The 22,623-nt window shown below is 42.3% G+C and overlaps 1 protein-coding gene across 2 annotated transcripts in view; it reads right to left on the minus strand.

Annotated features, from left to right (window-relative positions):
- The window catches only part of NBAS (NBAS subunit of NRZ tethering complex), a 1,762,396-nt gene that overhangs the window by 540,285 nt on the left and 1,199,488 nt on the right, over window positions 1-22,623 (minus strand). For both annotated transcript variants that reach the window (XM_069235962.1, XM_069235961.1), the window contains exon 46: window positions 9,449-9,651. In XM_069235962.1, coding sequence (XP_069092063.1) covers window positions 9,449-9,651 — 203 coding nt within the window. The remainder of the gene's footprint in view (window positions 1-9,448; window positions 9,652-22,623) is intronic.

Raw genomic sequence — 22,623 nt, forward strand, 5'->3', positions numbered from 1 at the left:
ACCTAAGTGCTGATGTCCAGTGGAGAATAGACCAGTCTTTTTACAGTGGTTTTAGGGCCACATGTACGTACCTTTTTTCTCTCATCACAAACGGCCCGATTGCGACTAGAAAAAAGCATTTTGCGATATACAGACCCATTTTTGCGATTCAGTAATCTAGTTACTGAATCGCAAAAAGGGTTTGTGAGTCGCAATTAAGAAGGGGCGTTCCCTTCCTAATTGTGAGTCGCAGTGCAATGTAGGATTATTTTGTGACCATGAATGCAGTCACAAAATAATTCCAGTTAGCACCAATTTCAAATTGGTGCTAACCCATTTGCAAACGGGAAGGGGTCCCGACAGGACCCCTTCCCCTTTGTGAATGGTAGTGAAAATAATTTTTAAGCAGGCTGTGGTCCTATGGACCACTGCCTGCTCTGAAAAAATGTAAAGAAAACTTTTATTTTTTGTTTTTAAATTCATCCCGTTTTCCTTTAAGGAAAACGGGCTACATTTAATAAAATAAAAAAAAACTGCTTTATTTAAAAGCAGTCACAGACATGGTGGTCCGTTGTCCCCAGCAGGCCACCATCCCTGTGAGTGCGGCCATTCCCAATGGGTCGCAAAATGCGACCTACCTCATGAATATGAATGAGTTAGGTCATTTGCGACCCCATTGGGAATCGCAAACAGTGTGAAGTACACTGTTGTACATATGGTTTTGTGACTCGCAATTTGCGACTCGCAAATGAGTCACAAATTGCAAGTCGCAAAACTCGGCGTCGTACATCTGGCCCTTAGTCCTTTTACTTGAAAGCACTGTTTGTTATACTTAAAAAGTAGCAAAGCGACCAGCCTGGTGAGTATGCAAGATTTTAATAATTTTGTAGGAGATTCTCCTCAGCTGAACGGTAAGTGCACTTAGGGCTGTTCACTGTAAGTTGTTGCTGGAAATACATTTGTGTCAGATGTGGCAGGGCTTTCAAGTGATGGTAAAGCATTTTACATGCAAGACAGACCTGACTTCATGTAAACAGTGTCTGAATGTGAAGAGGGGGTAAAAAAGTGGACATACCTTTTGGAATGGTAATGTTTACAAATGTGTGCTGGATCGCCACGCTTTCAGTTTACTAACTCCATGTTTTCTGGCAAATTTCAAACTAACAAGACAGAGAAGGAAAACATTCCTCTTCTCTGATGTAATCGACGCTGCATGGGTAGATTACCTTGCAGAGGTATGTCTTGGAGGGCTGAAGGAAAAGTAGCATTAGCTTCTGCATGCTTATGCAAAACAGCATTGTTTGCACATTTTTGCAACAATGCACAAGCCAAACAGGAGTGGCTCCTCGCTCGATAAGGCACCATTAGCAGTAAAGTGCAGGGGCAGAGTTAGACACATGGACCGGTTTCTGAGGGGTGAAGCTGAAGGACTGAAGTTCAAGAACTGATCCGATGACACTTCATATCAACACCTCACTGACCATGGACAGATGACAGCATAAGGTATGTGAGGAAACTATACATGAATTGGCATATTAAAGTTTAATGAATTAACATGGACCAGTTACAGATACAATGGGTAGGGAAGCGACTAATATGTTAGGGATGTGTGATGAAATATGATTGGGGCATTTTTAACTTAAGTGCTAATATGCATACTTTCTGCTGAGTTGTTTAAAACAATCATGACCATTATAATGCACTTGTTATTTATAACAAGTAATCATATTAATTGTAAAAATCCAATCAATATGTGCGTGCAATGATTCAAAATACAAGGCCAGGGCTGTATTTTATCATCTCCTGCAGAGAAGAGATTCTCAGGCTGATTTGCCTGACTCCTAACTCTCCTTTATCTAACAGAGCACAAGTCGCAAGATGAGGGATGGGCGATCCCTCCCTGTTCTTCATTCCGGAAAAGGATACATTTCCCACTGGGGCTAAGTGGGGCTTTTGGAAATGAGCACAATAATAATGGACAATAGAACCTTATAGGTTAGCCATGCAGGGTCAAAAGCACAATGCACTGAACATCACACATTTAGCTATAGAGAGCCAATGCAGCAGCTTAAGGTGGTTTGAAATGGAGGATCTCGCTGGCAAGCCCAGAATGAGACACACAGCAGCATTTTGAATGAGCTGGGGATGCTGCATGAAATAACAAGGGAGTTCGATATAGAGCAAAATAATGTGTAAACAAGACAGAATAATTGCCTGCACCATAGTTAAGCGAGAGGATGCTGGTGACAGAGAAGTACCCTACCGAGTACTCAAAGCAGCATAACTCAAGTAGCTGTTCATTCATTAAACTCTAACTTTATAGTGGGCATTAGCATCGAAGAAAATGCCAAGACTGCGAGCAAATGAAGTAGGGATAAGAGGGCTGCTATTATAGGTGGACCACCAGGTGGAGATCTAGATGGGACGTAAGGTCCCAAAACAAATGACCGCACTGTTCACTTCTTTCAATGTAAGTGGATTGAGATCATCGAGGAATTCACATCTGATAAGCATAACCAAAATCTATTTTAAACCTCCTCAATGTTTTCTATGATGTATACCACAATATGAGTATCATCAGCCCAGTGCATGAGGGAAAAACGTACAATCTGAAGACAGTTGTCCGGGATAAATATATAGAGATTCAAAAATATTGGACTAATGAAGGAACTCTGAAGAACCCCCTGTTTAAGAGACTTGAAGAAGGACTGAAAAACACATAGAATTACAGCTTGAGGTCTATCGAAAGACAATTACCGACAGGGCCTTTTATGCCTAGCTGGAATAGGAGACAGCACAGAGTGCTGTTCAAAGTGGTGCTAAAAGCAGCAATGAAGTTGAATAGGATGAAGGCTGCTTTGCATCCCCAATTCAAAATGCATCTGGAATGACCAGTGAATGGAAGAAGTGCAGATCCCTTTCCATGAAGGGAGCAGTAACACAATTGAACAGGATCAAGAAGGTTGGTTGTCTCAATAAAGGCAGATAGCTGATCCTTTATTTCCCTTTCCATATTTTTGCTCAGAAAATTAAGTCTGGATAGGGAAGGAAGTTGCCGAGTATAAGAAGGTGGGCTCAAGATTTTTTCAGAAGAGGGCTAACTACAGCTTTTTCAGTGCTGTGGAACAAAACCAGCAGACACAAACATATTGCCAAATGAATGCTAAAAGGAATCATTTCCAGAATTTGGTTAAAGGCATGGGCTAGAAACTGGTGCAGCAGAGATCCAGATGAACAAGTTACCTACATTCAGTAATGCCTTATCTGGTAGAGACTCTATCTAGCTGCAGATTCCTTACCTTAGAGCAAAAAAAAGGGCAGCTGTACAGAAAATAGCAATCTCATGATGAATTGTCCTGTGCATTAAGATCTGCTGCGCATTGGCCAAGAAACAGTGCCCGGGGATGTACTGCTTGGGTATCCATGGCTAGAATTCTATATCAGAATAACAAGTTTTTTACCTTCGGTATTGCCTTATCTGGTAGAGACTCTAGTCACAGATTCCTTACTGACCCTCCCATCTTCACTGTTGTGTGATCAATTACTGTGTATTGTACGCAGTGGTACAGCTCAAATACATTTCTGAATCCAGTCTGCGGCTAGCAGTCATTCCCAGATTTTACCTAATAAGGGAGATAATGATGAAATGAGTGAACGGGGTTAAGTTCAAGAGAAGCTTTTGGAGTGGATTCATATTTTACATTGTCATTGCCATCTAAAATTGGTCACTAAGAATAGATATTATCAATTGTTTCAAAAGAAAGTGGAAAGAGTTTCACAAGGATCCAAGGAAGAAGTGATGGTGGAAGTCTCCCCTAGGTTCTGAAACTTATCCCTAGGTGGAAGAGTTATTATTAACAACTTCTAGGGCTAATTGCCCAAATTCACAAGGTGGGAAATCAGCTGGTAGAAGTGTCCATCTTAACAATAAGTTACTTACCTTCCATAACAATGTTTTTGGTGGCTGCTCTATATAGCTACAGCAGATTCCTCACCGAACCAATCACCCTCCCCACCCTCGTTATGAGTCCGTGTACTTCATAAAATTCTAAGTTAGATTTTCTCCATTGCATTTTTATCACTTTGGTGAAACTAGTCTTTACTCCTAAGAGTGTGGAAAAAAGGTTGAGAAACCAACATCATAGTGCCTGGAGTGATGCCATGTATAGCTTCGGATGTCATGTCCGAAAGAAAAGTTGCATTGAGTAGTTCTCATGGCGCCATATACTGGTGCAGGAGAGATATTTCAACTTTTCTAGATCTAGTCTGATGACTTGGGAGAGTCATGAGGTGAGGAATCTGCAGATAGAGAGTTCCACAAGAAAGACTGTTACAGAAGGTAAGCAAAGTATTCTTTTTTATACTGTACAATGACCAGTGGCACAACGTGGATGGGTTTGTGAAGACCAGTCTTCTATCTACGCCATATTTATGGCAAACAAATGCAAAAAAATAGATAAAGAAGGGATTGTGAAAGATATCGCAGAATAAGGAGGAGTTACAAATAAGGAACTGTTTTCAGGTGATTTTGAAAATTAAGCCTTGCACTCCAACAAACGTAAATGAGGTCCAACTAAAGAGGCAGATCTAAGTGATTTTATTTTGTCCAAAGATAAGCTAGGACAGCACAACTGAGTATTAAGATACAAAGATAAGACTCTGCAGTGCAATTAAGCATTTCAGTGATCATCGGTGCAGGTATCCCTAGAGCTTCTTATAGCACTAACCCTTACGTATGGACCAGCAGATTAGCTATACAGCAGATGGTAGGAGCAGTTAGGGATCAAAACAGGGGTCAACATAGAAACAGAGAAAGAAAATGATAAAAAGGGGATTGAGACTGCACACAGCATACATCGGTGAGATATGTCTTATGTGTCATTAGAAATAGTCCCCTTTTTTGCTCCCTTAGAATTACTCATTACTTTTAGCACACAAAACATGTTACATGACTTTTGTAATTTTCGTTTTGCAGTATCATTAGGCTACAATGACTTATAAGGTTCTCTTACAGTTGAAAGGGATTCTCATAGTAATTACCCTTTAAGAGGTTGCACTCACCGCTGTGCAAGAATGACATTGACAACGGTTGAATCAAGGTTCTAAGTGAAATACTAATTGCTTGTATTCAGCCTCAACCATACGTAGTCTTGACACTTTCCACATTTTAATTCTGCTCTCTGAATGATTGTTTTTCTCTCTTCCCTTTAATTCCTGACATTCTTATGAGTTCACAGTTCCACAATCAATCCCTTGCTCCATAATACCTATAATATTTCTCTCACATTCACTTATTTTGGTGGTTACTGTCATTTTTATTCAAATGACTTCCCAAAATATTTCTCCTACACATGATTTATCAACATTATACAAATCTCATTCAGGTTCCAAGAAACATTAGACAAGATGTATTTTGTCACCATTACGCTTTCAAGATATGCTTCTTCTGTGCTAATTTACATCTGAATTGCTTGCTATTTTATTTCTACCTTCAGTATCACAACTATGACATTTTATAGTCACGTGTTTCATTGGGAATTCTAATTCAAATTGTATTTAGGAACTATTATTGTCACTAATGTTTTTCTAAATTCATTATATTCTGCCCTTACTATAAACATCTTTATATATGTGAGACACCATTTACACGCACATCTTGATCAACTGTCCACCATATGAGCCTGTTGCAAATGACCATTTTCTGCATGTATCAGCCTAGATTTTTTCCTTGTCAGTTTGTGCTAACTGTCAAATTCTGTGCACTTTACCCCCACTAACCAGTGGTAAAGTGCCTAAGCTCTCCCTCACAAAATTATGAAACTGGCATACCCTTGTTTTGTTCATTTTACTTACCTATAAGTCCCTTGTATATGGTACAAAAGTGTACCCTGGGTCAGTAAGTTAAATGTCACAAGTGGACTGCAACACACATTGTGCCATCCACAACAGTAACGGCGTAAATGTGACTGCAGGCTTCTCATCTGCAACTTGGCTGCAGGTTCGAAACTGCAAATTTGACCTCTTTTGACATGCCTAGCCCTTCATTTTAATTATCAATAAGTCACCACTGAGTAGGCCTTCTAGCTTGTAAGGCAGGATTCATGGTATTTAAAAGCAGGGTATGTAAAAGTTTATTGTTAAACATGTCCTTACAGTGAAAATGTCCTACAATCTAGTTTCACTGCAGCAGGGTTGGCTATCCCATAGGAAAGCTTTGGGATACAATATAAAATGTAATATTGTTATCCTGAGCTAGGAAACCACTACAAAGTTAATTTTGGGACTTATTAAATATTAATTACAAGCCTAATTCATTGGTGGAATAGGCTTTGTGATACATATTTTGGAAAGTTTTTTTTTTAATTATTTTTGTCCCTGCCTAAAGCCTTTAGAAACCAATGTTTACAAGCCTCAACTGTCATTTGGCAGCTAAGAAGCCCTCTTGATGACTTGAACTTGCTCCAGGAGGTGAGAAAAAGCCCTTGCGTATGGGGAGCTATTCTGAATGACCATCTGGGCAGTGTAAACTAACCTAATTACCTTCAAATGGGCCTTCCCTGTCACTCCTCCTTTTTCCTTCTAGTTAACCAGGCACCACTCTCAATGGGAGAGAAGCTGCCCACTGAACTGGTCGCGAATTACCACATCATCCAACAGACTGATACACACTGTGTTCATCAACATGATACCCGCACCTCAGTGGTCATCACGCAAAACACAGAAACACTTTTCACAAAGGGTCAAAGCAAAAACAACATCCTCCCACCACACAACTTGCATTGTGTAGCATGCTACTCATGTAGGCAAGTGCTTCAGTATCAATATAGGGGTAGTAAGTGCTATATAAATGCTGCAATATAATACAATAGCCACAAGGACTCCAGGGGTCATTAGGCAGACCTCCTGTTCCAGGTACAAGGACACAACAAGCTTTAAGAAACCTTTTCTGCAACTTCACAGCCAACCAGTTCCAATTGGCCTCTCCTGGAGTGAGTCCTGACCCCCAAGTGCTGTCCCCAAGGTCTTAGACTCTTGATTGGTGTCAAAGGATACTTTTCCTGTAGTACTTTTCCTGACAGCTGGGCCTTGAAAAAGTTATTTCTCCAATGACCTCCGGAGGCCAAGGACGAACCTGCCAAGCTGATTTGACCAATGTGCATTGCTGCTAGGCAAAAGAATTAGGATGCTCCCACTCTGAGCTGTTTCGCAACAGAAAATCTGATTCAGCTGTACAAACTATTGCGGTCGACCTTATGCCTTGTGCCTAGGCACCACTCTAGTGCCACCAGATAACCGTGGTGGGCGCGTAATGCGTTTTGCCATTTTTTTCACACTTAAACTTTAAAATTTTGCAACTCCAGTCTCCCTTATTGGATTTGATTTGTTTTAGAGTTATTAGTTTATCAAAATGTACTCTATGTTTCTAAATTGGTTAGGGATTTTTCTTGTGTTATGTTTTGACTTTGTAATTCTTTTAGAACACAAGAAAGTGTTTATACATATTAGATAAGGCTGCCTCTTGTGTACCTGAGCCAGGGGGTTGAGCTAAAGTTAATTTAGTGAGCTTAAGGGTTCATTCTGACAAGGGCTGTGGTTATTACTTGAGGTGGATACTCACCGCCCTCAATTAATTTCTTACAGTGCCCTATTTGCATTTTTCTTTGAAACAGCCTCATTTCACCTTCCCCTCTTCATACATTGTTAGTTACAATCCTCTTTTAACAAAAATCACACCCTACATTCCCTGCAGCCATTGTTTCACAATTGTGTACAAATGTGTTACTGGCTCAGCAATGACCATGCCACTTATCTGCGTTCATTGTCTCCTGTTTATTTTTAACCAAGAACTTGACCACGAGGGTCTTTTAGTCCTGTCTCCCCATATACAAGCTTCTGTTTTCTCTACTTCTAGGCACAGATCACTAGAACCCATTCCCTCTGTTTATTTTTCCCAATTGCTCACCCCTTTTTATTGCAACTTGAAAATGTAACCGTGTATTTACTGGGTTTTATCTAGCGCTAGAGAAGTCATCAAATTATTTTCAAAACGGCCACTGTGACTGATGTGCTCTGGAAAACGTGTATGTTTTGTTCTAACAATTCCCAATATGTAAACATGCAATGAATGCAGCCCACACACATTACTGAATTAACAAACAGAAACAAACATATTAGTGAGGTGATTATAACTAAGTGAAGGTTTTGTGATCACCGAAAAGGTGGCAATTAACTGAGCCACTAATGTCCTGCAAAAATATTTCTTAGTGCAGTGAATATAAGACAGGAGGCCATCTAGGTGGCAAATGTGTGTAAATAAGTACGTGGGCCAAAAAAGCAAACGATAAGAGAAAATGAAAGTAATGAAACTGGCGCTCTTGAGTTTCACCTTCAATTAACTCAAAAAGACACTTTGATATTGTTATAACCGTTTAAAGAAAATCTATCTGCCACACAATCTGTAAACCATTATACGACAGATTTCTGTTACAGGGGTTGTAAACCACATCAAGAGGACTAGTGCAGAAACTCTCCTGTTCATATTTTTTATGGGCATGAAAAATATTTTTGCCTAGACACCGACTTCAGAATCCATTCTGGGAGATGAGCCAGGGCACATGATGAACATGATAAATACCTGTGAGTTGTAGAAAAGCAAACAATCCATTCTACACATCAGGAAGCAGACTAGTGGCATCCACTGGCCACGGAACCGCTTGCCCTTAACCTCAATGTTTTAAATGTATTTTTTATTTGAATTTTCAATAAACCTCAATCAACTCCCATATTGTTATATTATCACATAAGATGGCATCATTATGTGTTATCATGCCATTTAACGCATGACACCGAAAATTATGAACATGTAATTATGAATACATAATAATTATAAATGGTCAAATATAAAATACTGAGGTCACTGATGAAAGTGTGATCAAGTATTAAATGTCACATGATTTATGTGTTTGTACAAAATGTAAGAAAGTCACCACAATGCTTTTGAAAAAAAACATTTACCTTTTTAAGAAACATATTGGGAGGGTTTGAATTGTGCAACATAGCACAAGGGAGTAAGTGGGACCCAGTGTACAGTTTTATAAAATAAATAATACAAATAAACACTCATTGCCATGATGCATTCAATTTAACACAGTACTGAAACTTCGAAACAGCTATATGCAAAGAATTGTAGTACATGTTGGCTTGCAGGCACTCCGTGTTTACTGTGTTATTGGCTACTGATATAAACAGGAGGCTGCAATATTTTAAAAGGCTATTTTTTACATCTAATTTTTGATTTTATGCGGTAGAAACAAAGTTGGAAAGTCCAGCCGCTTGCCAAGTACTGTCTTGTTAAAAAAAAAAAAAAAAAAAACTGGCTCTGATTCGAGCCACAGTTCGGCAGGCCTTTCCTTAGATAAGACACGAAGGAAATCACTTTCATTTCAAGTTGGCGCGAGTCAGAACTTACCTCAGGGAAACAATTATTTTCTGCACAGCACTCTGAACCACGTCCCGAGCAGAGATCCCCTGGGGTTCAACGGCCAGCTGTAATAACTGCTGGATCATGTCCAGAGACTGACCCTCCAGGCACATGGTCACTGCCAGGTTGCGGATTTTCTCGTTCTCTGAGCGCGATAGATCATACAGGTGAGCATACTTGTGAAGTACATCCTGCAAAAAAGAGCAAGGAGCAGCCTTCAAACAGTGTACACGTCACTTACGGTTACAGCATCAAAGACGGATAACCAGAACATACCCACCTAAGGAAGGTCGATGCCAGCAGTCAGATGGGATTAAAGGGAAGTGAAACAATGCAGGGGCCCAGCAGCCTGTACTTGGGCAAGTGTCCCTTAAAAAACTACTTTAATAAATCAATCTAGGGGAAGCAATACGTAGCCTTGTTGAAACATTTGCTAATTACGTATAAGCGAGGAAGTTTGTGACACCCTGCAAGAAACCAAGGGAGAGCAATGAAAATATCCCCTGGGGCTAGACACAATAAGTTCTGGTGAAGATTCTATAAGATTTAATGCAAAAACCATGACAATATGCAATGTATGAACTATCCTGACAGAAAACTGGTGGGGTACAAAAAACAGGAAAATCTGAAAAAAGACAATTAGATGGTTGGCCCACCACTTCACATCTCCTCAGGGCTTCTGATAAACTGAGGTCCTGACTCTGCCTATTAGCTGAGCTAACGAGTGCCTATGACATGCACAATGCATGTTCAGTGGAGGGCAGCTGAACCCTAGCTCCTTATCTGCATGCAGAGTGTATATTAAAAAAAATAGTTACACCTTTACCTGTTGCTAAATGCACCAGTTGTCGCACAGGACAAGACCGTCATGACCCTCCTCCAATGTTGATTGGCTTTCTGTCACAGCACTCAGCAGAGGAGGCAGAGAACTGGGCAAACTGTCAGTCATGGCAGCAGCATATTTTTGTATTTGTATTTTGTATATGTTATTTATAAAGTGCGTTCCAGCCGAAGCATCGACGCGCTCATACAGAACAGAGTGCGCAACTGACCTCCAATTGGGGTGAAGGAGACTGAAATTAGCGTGGGAAGAGACAAGTTTGACTAGCTTCCTGAAAGCCAAGAAATTGTGTTTCTCCCTAATAGACACTGGGAGTGAGTTCCAGCATCTGGCAGCAGCTATCGTGAAGGCCTTGTCTCCCCATCTGCCCCCATATGTGCGAGGGACCTGAATTCTGAAGGCCCCCATAGATCTAAGTTGTCGGCTGGGTCTGTACCATTGTAATCTTGAGGATAAATATTCCGATCCCCTACCATGTACAGCTTTGTAGGTCAAGCATAAAGTTTTGAGTCCGATACGCTTTTCTACTGGTAGCCAGTGCAGTTGTTTCAAACTGCCACTGGCAGAAGAAGAATAAGGGAGGTTTAATATAAAGCTGGCAGCTGTGTTCGAATAAGCAGAAGCTTCATGAGTCAGGCCTTATCCAAATTAAGCATCAGAGCATTGCAATAATCCAATCTGGATACTACCAATGCCAGTGTGACCGTAACTCTCCACTCTGTTGTTAGATAAAGAAAGATCTTTTTCAGCATTCTTAAGTTCCAGAAGCAGGTTTTAACAACATGATTAATCTGCGACTTAAAAGAGAGACAATTGTCAAAGATGACACCTAGATTTCTAGTGGCTACAATAGGCACAGGCAGAGTTCCACACTCTAACGGCCACCAGCGTGAATTCCATAATTCTTTGCCGGAGCCAAAGCATAGAATTTGGGTTTTGTCGCCATTTAGTTTGAGCCATATGCTTGTTCCTGTTGCAATGCTGTTCTTGCTTTAAGAGTGTGAGGCGACTGACTATGGAGGAGAAACACCTGCAGGTTCACTAGATTTCAGAAGGTGGTTTGGGAGGGGGAATAAGTGTGTGCAGGTCTGCGTGCATTTGCATGTTTGTGAGAGTATAAGAGAACATCTGAAGAAATTGTGTGCTCTTCAAAGGGATATGTGTGTTTGTCCGGGGATATTGTGTTGGGGGTTCTTTTTCAGGACTCTGCGTCACATAATGGTCTCCATGCTTGACATGGCTCCGGCAATCTTGGCACCATTCTAGATATCCCAGGCATTAAAGGGAGGTCTCATCATTTAATGGGCACTCTTATCAACTTTAAGCCTATCTCAGGCATAAAGGTACACCATCAGTAAAATATGCATATAGTTTCCTAGCTTTTGTTTGCCCACCACCTCATTGCAGTTTTTTCATCATTTACCATTTCCTCATCAATCTAAAGATAACTCCCTTTTTACCATGTCATCATCACAATCACATTGTTTATTCAGTGACTTTTACCTCACCCCATATTAATAATTAACCCTTCAAAACCGTTAACCCCCTTAATCTTAACCTGGTTCTCTTAACCTCTATTAAACACTTAACCTGTAACACCTTACACCCCTTACCGATAACTAAAACACTTACCAGTTTACCGTTACATCCTTAATTCCTTTCTCCTTTACTCTTAATCTCTTACACCAACCCCTTAACCTTACCCCATTTACCATTAATCCCTTAAATTCTTACATTTACATGCTTAGGTCCTTCGCTTTAAGATCTTATGCCCTTACCACTTACATTTAACCCTAAGCCCCTTACCTGTTATCCCTGTAACCTTATCCACAACCCGCTACCCTTACACCCTTAACCTCTTACTTCTTTCCCTTACCCTTATCCCCTTGCCCTTCTCCATTACCCTAAACCCTTACCATCTTGCATTTAAAGCTTTATCCTTTTACCTTTAAAACCTAAAGTCCACACCCTAACTTCTGATTCACCAACATTTGCCCTCTTACCATTTTCCCAAATCCCCTAATCCTTTTACACTCTTAACTCCCAGACCTTACCCTAATATCTTAAACTCAGTACCCCACCTCCTTACAATAACCCCTTTACACTGAATAACCCCCTACAACAATAAACCCTTATATTTGCCACCTTACCCCTTTTCCCAATCCCTTAACCCTGCCCATTACTCTTACATTTAACTCCTTAGATTTCACCCATAATCTCTTACCCTTAACCCTACAACATCCTAAAAATATTATCCATATAATACTTATGCAGGTATTATTATGTTAGTTACATTAAAATGACAAAAATGAGCTGTGTGATGAAATTGTAGTCTGCAGAAAAGCACATGACAATTAAATGGATGCAAACAAACGGTGTTCTTCCCATAGTGGGCGATCTTCATCAAAGTGTGGCTAAGCAGGGCATAACCGTGAGCCCAGGCATATGATGCCTCCAACACTGTGGGCATTTTCTTTACATAATTCTGGCTATTATTAGCCTAACATAATTTACAAACCTGATCACATATTGGACTTTCCCGGTTTTTGAGGCTGATGATAACTAGTAAGAAAATGCATAATGTGAACTTAAAAGAGAACACTTGAAGCACACCACTTCACATCTATTCAAGATGCAGGTTTCAACCTGTCCTCTTTGCCTCCTGATGAGTTAATCACTCATGTTGGTTCACTTACTGCCCAATGGCCTTCCTTACACTGTACAAGTCTCAATTACGTTCCTAATTCACACTCCCTTGAGTGGTGTCAATCTCGAGAGATACACACAGATAAATAACCACAGTAAACAGAGCTTTCCAAGGGCACTCGTGATCGACAAGCGGTTAAAGCAGACTACCTCTGTCAAGTATACATAATATGCTTTATTCACACTGTGTGCTACTTAATGTTTCTATGTAACGGAGATATATACCTGTGGTGTTTTAGTCTATTAAAAACGCAATACAGATATTTAAAAAAACTGCCAGCACTACATGTGAATGTTTGAGGAAAATGACAAGCTGTTCTCTGTACAAAACCTACTCACACAAAAACATAAATTTTGATATCATAAAAATAAAAAAATTCTGATTGGAGATACTGATGAAAAAGAAAACGTTTTTATGGTAACATCTCTGTATATTTACGTGCTGGCAAGCTTAACCGCTACAGTGCCTTGGACAAGGTGATCTCGTCCAAGGCACCGGTTCCCAGATGCCTCAGACGAGATCACCTTGTCCTGCACCCGGGAACTTGGGGGTGGGGGGGTGGGGGTGCTAGTGCTCCCCCCCCCCAAGGGCCCCCCACCCACACACCCCTGTCCTGGATGGAAGGGGAATCCCTTCCCCTTCCACCGCTGACCCCCACCCCGTGACGTCAGCGCGCATCACGCGCTGACAATCACAGAGGCCTCGTGGAGGAGGCCGGAGAGGCTTCAAAGGGAAGGAAATTAATTTCCTTCCTTTTGAAGTTTCTCTCAGCGTTTCAAAAGCCGGATTGTAAAGCAATCCGGCTTTTGAAACGCCCACTAGACACAAGGGATTTATTTTCAATGTGGAAATTGGCATAAGGGAGCGACCCCTTATTATTAGGCCGATCTGCCCCCGGGGGGGGGGGGGGCAGAAACCTCTAGGCACCAGGGATAATTTTTTTTGTTTTGTTTTGTTTTTGTTTTTAGAGGTGGGGAGTGACCCCTTAGGCAAGGGTCGCTCCCCTAGGGGGTAAATTACATTTAGGCCATTTCTGCCCCCCTTGGGGGCAGATTGGCCTATTTGTATGAGGCCAATCTGCCCCCAAGGGGGACAGAAACCACTAGACACCAGGGAGTTTTATTTTCTTTGTGAATTTCACGCAAGGGGAGCGACCCCTTAGGCAAGGGTCGTTCCCCTGGGGGGCAAATTTATTTTAGGCCATTTCTGCCACCCTGGGGGGCGGATCAGCCTATTTTAATTAGCCTATCTGCCCCCAAGGGGGGCAGAAACCACTAGGCACCGGGGATTTTTGTTGTTGTTTTACAGATGGTGAGCAACCCCTTAGGCAAGGGTCGCTCCCCTGGAGGGGCAAATTGTATTTACGCCATTTCTGCCGCATTTAGGGGCAGATCAGCCGATTTTAGGTCAATCTGCCCCCAAGGGGGCAGAAACCACTAGGCACCGGGGGTCTTTTTTTCTGCGCCAATGTCACGCAAGGGGAGCGACCCCGTAGGCAAGGGTCGCTCCGGGGTGGGGGGGTGGTTTGGGTTGCGGGGGCAAATTTATTTTAGGCCATCGGCCTATTGTTATTAGGCCGATCTGCCCCCAGTTGGGGGCAGAAACCTCTAGGGGCCAGAGCGAATTTTTTTGTATTTTTTTTGTTTTTTTTTTGGAGATGGGGAGCGACCCATTAGGCAAGGGTCGCTCCCCTGGTGGGCAAATTGTATTTAGACCATTTCTGCCCCCCTTAGGGGCAGATCGGCCGATTTTAGGTCAATCTGCCCCCAAGGGGGCAGAAACAACTAGGCACTGTTTTTCATTTTTTTTTGCGCCAATGTCACGCAAGGGGAGCGACCCCGTAGGCAAGGGTCGCTCCCGGGGGGGTTTGGGGGTTGGGTGGGGGGCAAATTTATTTTAGGCCATCGGCCTATTGTTATTAGGCCGATCTGCCCCCATGGGGGCAGAAACCTCTAGGCGCCAGGGCAAATTTTTTTTTGTGTTTTTTTTTTTGTCTGTTTGTTTTTTTTAGAGATGGGGAGCGACCCATTAGGCAAGGGTCGCTCCCCTGGGGGGCAAATTGTATTTAGACCATTTCTGCCCCCCTTGGAGCAGATCGGCCAATTTTTGTTAGGCCAATCAGCCCCATGGGGGCAGAAACCACTTAGGCACCAGGGATTGGTGTGTGTGTATGCATGTGTTTTCTTTAGGGAGGCAGCCCCTTGGGTAAGGGTGGCTCCCCATGGGAGCGCATTACTGTTGGCCATATCTGCCCCCCAATGGGGGCAGATGGGCCTATTTCTGGAAGGCCCATCTGCCCCAAGGGGGGCAGAAAGCCCACCAGAGGCCAGGGAAGTTTTTTTTCCAAAAATAAGAGGGTGGGGGTATGGCCATACCCCCACCCCAAATAAATGGGGCCAAAGTTGTTCCCCCTACCAGTGGGCAGATGGGGCAATTACCCCTGATCCACACCTGGGGGGGGGGGGAGGGGGGGAAGTCTTCTAGATGCCAGGGATTTTAAAAAAAACAAAAAATATTGGGGTGGTTGCTACCAACCAGTATGGGCCTGGTTACGCCCCCACCTCAACTGAAGGGGGTAACAGTCTTTCAGCTCTCCCCGCACTCTAAAGCATCTTATCCCACAGCAAGCAAGAAGGCATTTGATTATTTTGGGTTTTAGTTTTACATTTGGGCCATGAGAACTTGGCTTACTCTCAAAATCGTCCCACTTGGAATGGTGAGGGCTGTACTTTATGGACTTTGGGACGCTGCCATGTAGAAAAATCCACAAGACGCTGGGTGGAAGGAACTTTGTGGCTCCTCTCTGGTTCCAGAACTTCTGTCACCGAAATGAGAGGAAACTGTGTTTTTTTGGCCAAATTTTGAGGTTTGCAAAGGATTTTGGGTAACAGAACCTGGTTAGAGCCCCACAAGTCACCCCATCTTGGATTCCCCTAGGTCTCTAGTTTTCAAAAATGCACCGGTTTGGTAGGTTTCCCTAGGTGCCGGCTGAGCTAGAGGCCAAAATCTACAGGTAGGCACATTGCAAAAAACACCTCTGTTTTCTGTCAAAAAATGTGATGTGTCCACGTTGTGTTTTGGCGCATTTCCTGTCGCGTGCGCTAGGCCTACCCACACAAGTGAGGTATCATTTTTATCGGGAGACTTGGGGGAACGCTGGGTGGAAGGAAATTTGTGGCTCCTCTCAGATTCCAGAACTTTCTGTCACCGAAATGTGAGGAAAACTTGTTTTTTTGGCCAAATTTTGAGGTTTGCAAAGGATTCGGGGTAACAGAACCTGGTCAGAGCCCCACAAGTCACCCCATCTTGGTTTCCCCTCGGTGCCTAGCTTTCAAAAATGTGCTGGTTTGCTAGGGTTCCCCCGGTGCCGGCTGAGCTAGAGGCCAAAATCCACAGGTAGGCACTTTGTAAAAAACACCTCTGTTTTCTGTGAAAAAATTTGATGTATCCACGTTGTGTTTTGGGGCATTTCCTGTCGCAGGCGCTAGGCCTACCCACACAAGTGAGGTATCATTTTTATCGGGAGACTTGGGGGAACATAGAATAGCAAAACAAGTGTTAGTGCCCCTTGTCTTTCTCTAAATGTTTTTTTCCTTCCAAATATAAGAGAGTGTGTAAAAGAGACGTCTATTTGAGAAATGCCCTGTAATTCACATGCTAGTATGGGCACCCCGGAATTCAGAGATGTGCAAATAACCACTGCTCCTCAACACCTTATCTTGTGCCCATTTTGGAAATACAAAGTTTTTCTTGATAGCTATTTTTCACTCTTTATATTTCAGCAAATGAATTGCTGTATACCCGGTTCAGAATGAAAACCCACTGCAGGGTGCAGCTCATTTATAGGCTCTGGGTACCTAGGGTTCTTGATGAACCTACAAGCCCTATATATCCCCGCAACCAGAAGAGTCCAGCAGACGTAACGGTATATTGCTTTAAAAAATCTGACATCGCAGGAAAAAGTTACAGAGTAAAACGTAGAGAAAAATTGCTGTTTTTTTCACCTCAATTTTTTTTTTTTCAGTTGTTATTTTCTGTAGGAAACCCTTGCAGGATCTACACAAATTACTCCTTACGGAATTCAGAATTTTTCAGATATGTTTAGGTTTCTGGGATCCAGCATTGGTTTCACGCCCATTTCTGTCACTGACTGGAAGGAGGCTGAAAGCACAGAAAAATCGAAAAAACGGGGTATGTCCCAGTAAAATGCCAAAATTGTGTTGAAAAATTGGGTTTTCTGATTCAAGTTTGCCTGTTCCTGAAAGCTGGGAAGTTGGTGATTTTAGCACCGCAAACCCTTTGTTGATGCCATTTTCAGGGAAAAAACCACAAGCCTTCTTCTGCAGCCCATTTTTTCCATTTTTAAAACAAAAACTAAATTGTCACTGCATTTTGGCTAATTTCTTGGCCTCCTTCAGGGGAACTCACAAAGTCTGGGTACCTGTAGAATCCCTAGGATGTTGGAAAAAAAGGACACAAATTTGGTGTGGGTAGCTTATGTGGACAAAAAGTTATGAGGGCCTAAGCGAGAACTATTCCAAATAGGCAAAAAAAGGCCTGGCACAGGAGGGGGAAAAGGCCTGGCAGCGAAGGGGTTAAGCTTCTGATTAATCGAAACATATTTGAGCTCATTGTTAATGTATAAGAAAAATTTGTGAGGATAATCACTGGTCTGGATTCCTGGGTAGCAGAGGTCACTGAGTCACTGATTCCTTGCTGTTATTTCGTGATCTGGATTCCTGGGTAGCAGAGGTCACTGATTCCTTGCTGTTATTTCGTGATTTGTATGGCTTCATTTAATGATCTATATTGATAAAATTATTTTATTACGTTATCACTACAGCTGTCTCAGGGCCCAGCATGTGGCACTGGGGTAACCTGCCTGAGCCTGTATGCTACGTGTTTTTATTATTTCTATTCATTAAGATAAGAGAACAGGTTACCACAGGATCCACCGTATTTACTTATGAGATTAAACAAAGAAAAGACGAGATTTTAAAACTTTAAAAAGTCTACATCCTCTATTCACTGTCTTCATAAGATTCCAGTGCAGCATAAACACCGTTCATTAAAAAATGAGGGTGCAAATATTTTGTACACACATTGAGCAATTAGGGACAATCAACCTTTAAATTAAATCTTGGGACGCTTTCCAACACAAGGTACACATTCTTTGCGAATGGGGGAACTTATTCCCAGCATCAAATGTTCCTACTCTAAGGAGACAATCGGTTCTGAAATTCAGCTCAGTGTAATTGAGATGTAGCACTGCTAAATGTGCCTGCGAGATCTGTCAGGCCGCTTTTCTACCGTGCTCAGCAAAAAACAAGGTAACACTGCTCTCACCTGTAAAGTAAGAAAAACTCATTTTTGCAAATAGGAAAAAAAGCTGAAATACATCCCCGTTACATACTTGCACATGCCCAAGCTGCATTGCCTCTGTGCTTTAAAATAACAGATGGTATTACAATTTATGTAGACATTGCAAGGACGAAAAGCTATATTGATACGGCTGGTGTTCAAACCTCTGACACGCAGTTGTTATAGAGCTACTTAGCCCACTGAGCTATGCTACTGCTTAAGAAAAAAAGTTTTCACTATTACCGTACTCTATTACTAGACTAGTGAGGTGTTTATAAGAAAAAGACTAAAAGGTTAGGTGTAGACGAACTGGGTACCCTGGACTGAAGTCAAGGAGCGACCTCTGTTGAGTCGAAATGGATTTGGCTCAGAGATTGACCCTGGAGTTGCCAAAGGCTCAAACAGTGTTCTCCTTGAAGCTGGAATGGTAGTCACCACTGGAGTCTATGAGAAACCCGAGGTGAGTTTGAGGGGCACAGACAGTATTGAGGACAGATCTGCTGGTGGTAACCCAACTGGAGGTCCCTGTGGACCCTTGGGGCCCAAAAGCACACTTGAAGGAAGCAGATACACAGCTTGACTACCTTGAAGGTGTCGACCAGCTGCAGCCTCGGTGATGGCCTGTGATATCAGGGTGCAACAGTATCAGCTGAGGAGCCAGCACTGCAATCGGGAATCAAGAGTTAGATTGGATGGCACCTCAATGCCCTCCCAACTTCTCTTAAGACAGAATGGCGGGATGGGGTGAAGTTCAACTTCGACGACTTAAGCTTCTTCTTAGATTTTGATTCTGATTTACAGGATTATCTCAACTGTGAAGAGGACGTGTCGCCAGTGTGGTTTTGAGTGGGTGAAGAAGTTTGTGCCCTCGACTTGGAACGGGAATGGGCCTTCAAGTGCATGAAGGCACATTTTATGCATGACTTGGAGTCATACCTCAACCCCAAACACCAGAGGCACACCTTGTGCAGATCAATCACTGATATCTGTTTCTGACAGTCACAGCAAGGTTTGAATCCGGTAGTCTCATGGTGGGGACATCATAACCTTGAATACAGGAAAAGTGTTTTGAAAGGAATTTTTTGATTGATGAAGAGGGAGGAGAACTCTGGATCCACGTTCAAAGGTGCCTAAAGGAAGAAACTGACATCAGCAAGCAGGGTTGATGTCTATATGCTGCTCTGTTCCGTCACTTCCAGGGTGGAAACAGATTAATGCGGAGCTGTGCAAAGCCACCTAGCCGTGTACAACATCACTGCTCTTAAAACTTTCAGATCCACTCTTCCACCTAGGGAATATTCTGAAGCGGGGAATCTGTGGTTAGAAGTCGCTGTTAGACTTGGCATACTTGGCGTGGTCTCCCCTAACTTTTTGCCTCTGTTTCCAAGGTTGTTGATGTGTGCTAGACTCTGTTTTTGATACTCTGGGCACTTCACCACTGCCAACCGGTGCTGAAGTGTAGGTGCTCCTGTGTAAAATGCACGTGTAATTGGCTATCCATGATTGACATATTTGATTTACTAGTAAGTCCCTAGTAGAGTGCACTAGAGGTGCACAGGGCCTGTAACTCAAATGCTACTAGTGGGCCTGCAGCACTGCTTGTGCCACCCAAAATTGTAGCCCTGTAAACATGGCTCTGGCCTGCCACTGCAGTGCTATGAGTGCAGTTTTAAACCGCCAATTCAACTTGGCAAGTGTACCCACTTGCTAGGCCTAAACCTTCCCTTGTATAAATGTCTGCCCTGTAGCCGATGCCGCATTGGACCCAGTGACGCCTCGCTCCCAGACTCCGTGCACTGGCCTGTTTTCTACTTGTTTGCTAAAGTATTGTACCTGAGGGTCGAGCGACTCTGTAAACAGCACCATTGGCGTTGCATTGTAGGAAACAACTCAGTCACAACTCCACTTAATACCAACTTGCAGCATTTGTGCCTCTAAGCACTATTTTTGTGCTCAATTCATATTTTTAACAGTGTATTGTGGATTTTTATCATATTGGGTCTTTTTTATATAGATAAAATAATAACTATTTTTCTAAACCGGTGTTGTGTACTTTTGTGGTTCACGGTATTACTGTGTGTTTTTGTACAAATACTTAACACATTATCTCTGAAGTTAAGACTGCCTGCTCGTGCCAAGCTACCAAGGGGGTGAGCGGGGGTTAACTGAGTGTGATTCTCCTTTACCCTGACTAGAGTGAAGGTCCTTGCTTGGACAGGGGGCAACCTGACTGCCAACCTAAGGCCCCATTTCTAACAGTAGCTATCAGAACAAAAAAGTCTCCAGTTCTCTTCTTTATTAATTTGTTACTGTGATAGCCTTTGAAATACTATGCCTCATTTACAAAAACCTGACTCCCTACAAAACCTTCTCTATTCTTTTAGCCTAAACCAATACCCTTGCTGTCCACAGAAGAAAATTAAAAAGCATCTACCACACCCCCAACGTCATGAACACCAAAGCTAAACTGAAAGCCCAGCACTTTAACTCCATTAACTCCATACAAGAGGCAAGCCTGGCTAAAGGTCTCTCACTAAAATCTAAAACCAAAAATGCTATACAATGAGACCAATCACTTAACTAGTCAACATACATAATGAAGGAATCTGTTTAAAATTTGCCATTTCTGCAGGATCACCCTGATTGTTTGCTGAACCCTATACAAAATAATTGTCCTTCTCAGGTTCCTCACTGCCATACAAAATACCCCATTCTGCATCCCAATATTATGATTTCATCAAGCTGTAGGAGCTTGTTTCTACACCTATGTGGGATGGGAATGTGGCTAAATGTATCTTGCCATGTACTGGAGTATATGATGCAAGATTTTTTCTACCTAGTAAGAGGGGCCCTCCCTGCTTGATGGTATTAAATAGCTGTTGCCTCTCAGCAGGAACTTACTCCGATGGGTTGAGAGTCAGTAGTTCTTAGTGGGCCATTTTCTGGAGTAAATTCAAAATACATTACCAAACTCTACTAAGGCTGTAATTTAGGCACACAAGACTGCCACATGGAAATTGGAGCAAAAGAATGTGCTAATTCTAGAGATGCCATTCTGGGATTCGGAGTTGTTACATGGCTTGTGAAACAATACAGGGGTCAGTAATTGTGATATGACTGGAATATGTTATTTGAGTGATGTATGAAATTAAAAGTGTATCATCCTTTTTCCATCTCTGCATGAAATGTTCTCTGCCTGAAAATGTAAGGCTTTAAGTACTTATACGTGAAGTATGACCTCCTGCAGTATATGGATCAGTTATCTGAGGTCTGAGATGAATCCCCAATAGGATATAGGGTAGTGTCCACCACCTGATGCAATATTCTTGATAAACAAAACTTTACTGAATAAGTCCTTAGTCACAATGAGTGTGTTAGTCTCGGTGCAAAGCTGATATAGAGCATTTGAGAGAGGAGGATTTGGATAAAATACGTGATTACCCTAAAGAGGTGCCTGTTAGGTCTGGCCTTATGCTGATATAATTAAAATACTTCATCAATGTATTATATCCATGTTCAACAGGTAAAATGTGGTATGGCTGTTAATCGAATGTGTTTGAGAGGACGTGGATCCATTTGTACACCCCTGCATATGCTATGGAATGCCCCCAAAGTAAGCTGTTCTAGAACAGGGTCAAAAACTGCAATCATGTAGGGAGCGGACTGAGAGAATGCCCCTACTTGGTATCTAGGGTGAGCAGGTCTGTCTAAATATAAAATGTTTTTATGCAGCATGAGTCTTGTGGGTGTGGTATTAACTACGTCTGGGTGAGCTGAGTTACTCTGAATATTGATGCTTTGGTGTAGAAATATCAGTTGGTGTATCGTTGTTGAATGGGTTACATATGTCAAGTCTAGGTTACAGTAAAAAACTTGAAAAAAATAAGGGAGCAGGAGGGAATCTCTTAGCTGTGTACAGTTTGCGGCATTGCACTTTCCATAAAGGCAGAACACTGTTTGGCACCTCCCAGTGAGAGTTATGTCCACCTGGGATGCTGGATCATGTATTGCATGCTTTTTAAGAAGCTAATAAAATGTGTGCAGGAGGGAGGAAACAGAACTGAGGATTAAAAATTGAGGAATGCTCCATTGCTGTGTCAATACCCGTGTGTCACTCTTTTCCTTTCATCAAGTTCCTGACACTAAGCCTGCGCTGCACTAAATTAACAAGCAGAGTCGATATTAGTATTCCCGGAGCGCAGGCGCTGCTAGTCCTGCAAGACTAACAGGCCGAGAGTATGTCCTGGGGCACAT

Source organism: Pleurodeles waltl, chromosome 5 (genome assembly GCF_031143425.1).
Source record: "Pleurodeles waltl isolate 20211129_DDA chromosome 5, aPleWal1.hap1.20221129, whole genome shotgun sequence".
NCBI classification, from domain to species: Eukaryota; Metazoa; Chordata; class Amphibia; order Caudata; family Salamandridae; genus Pleurodeles; species Pleurodeles waltl.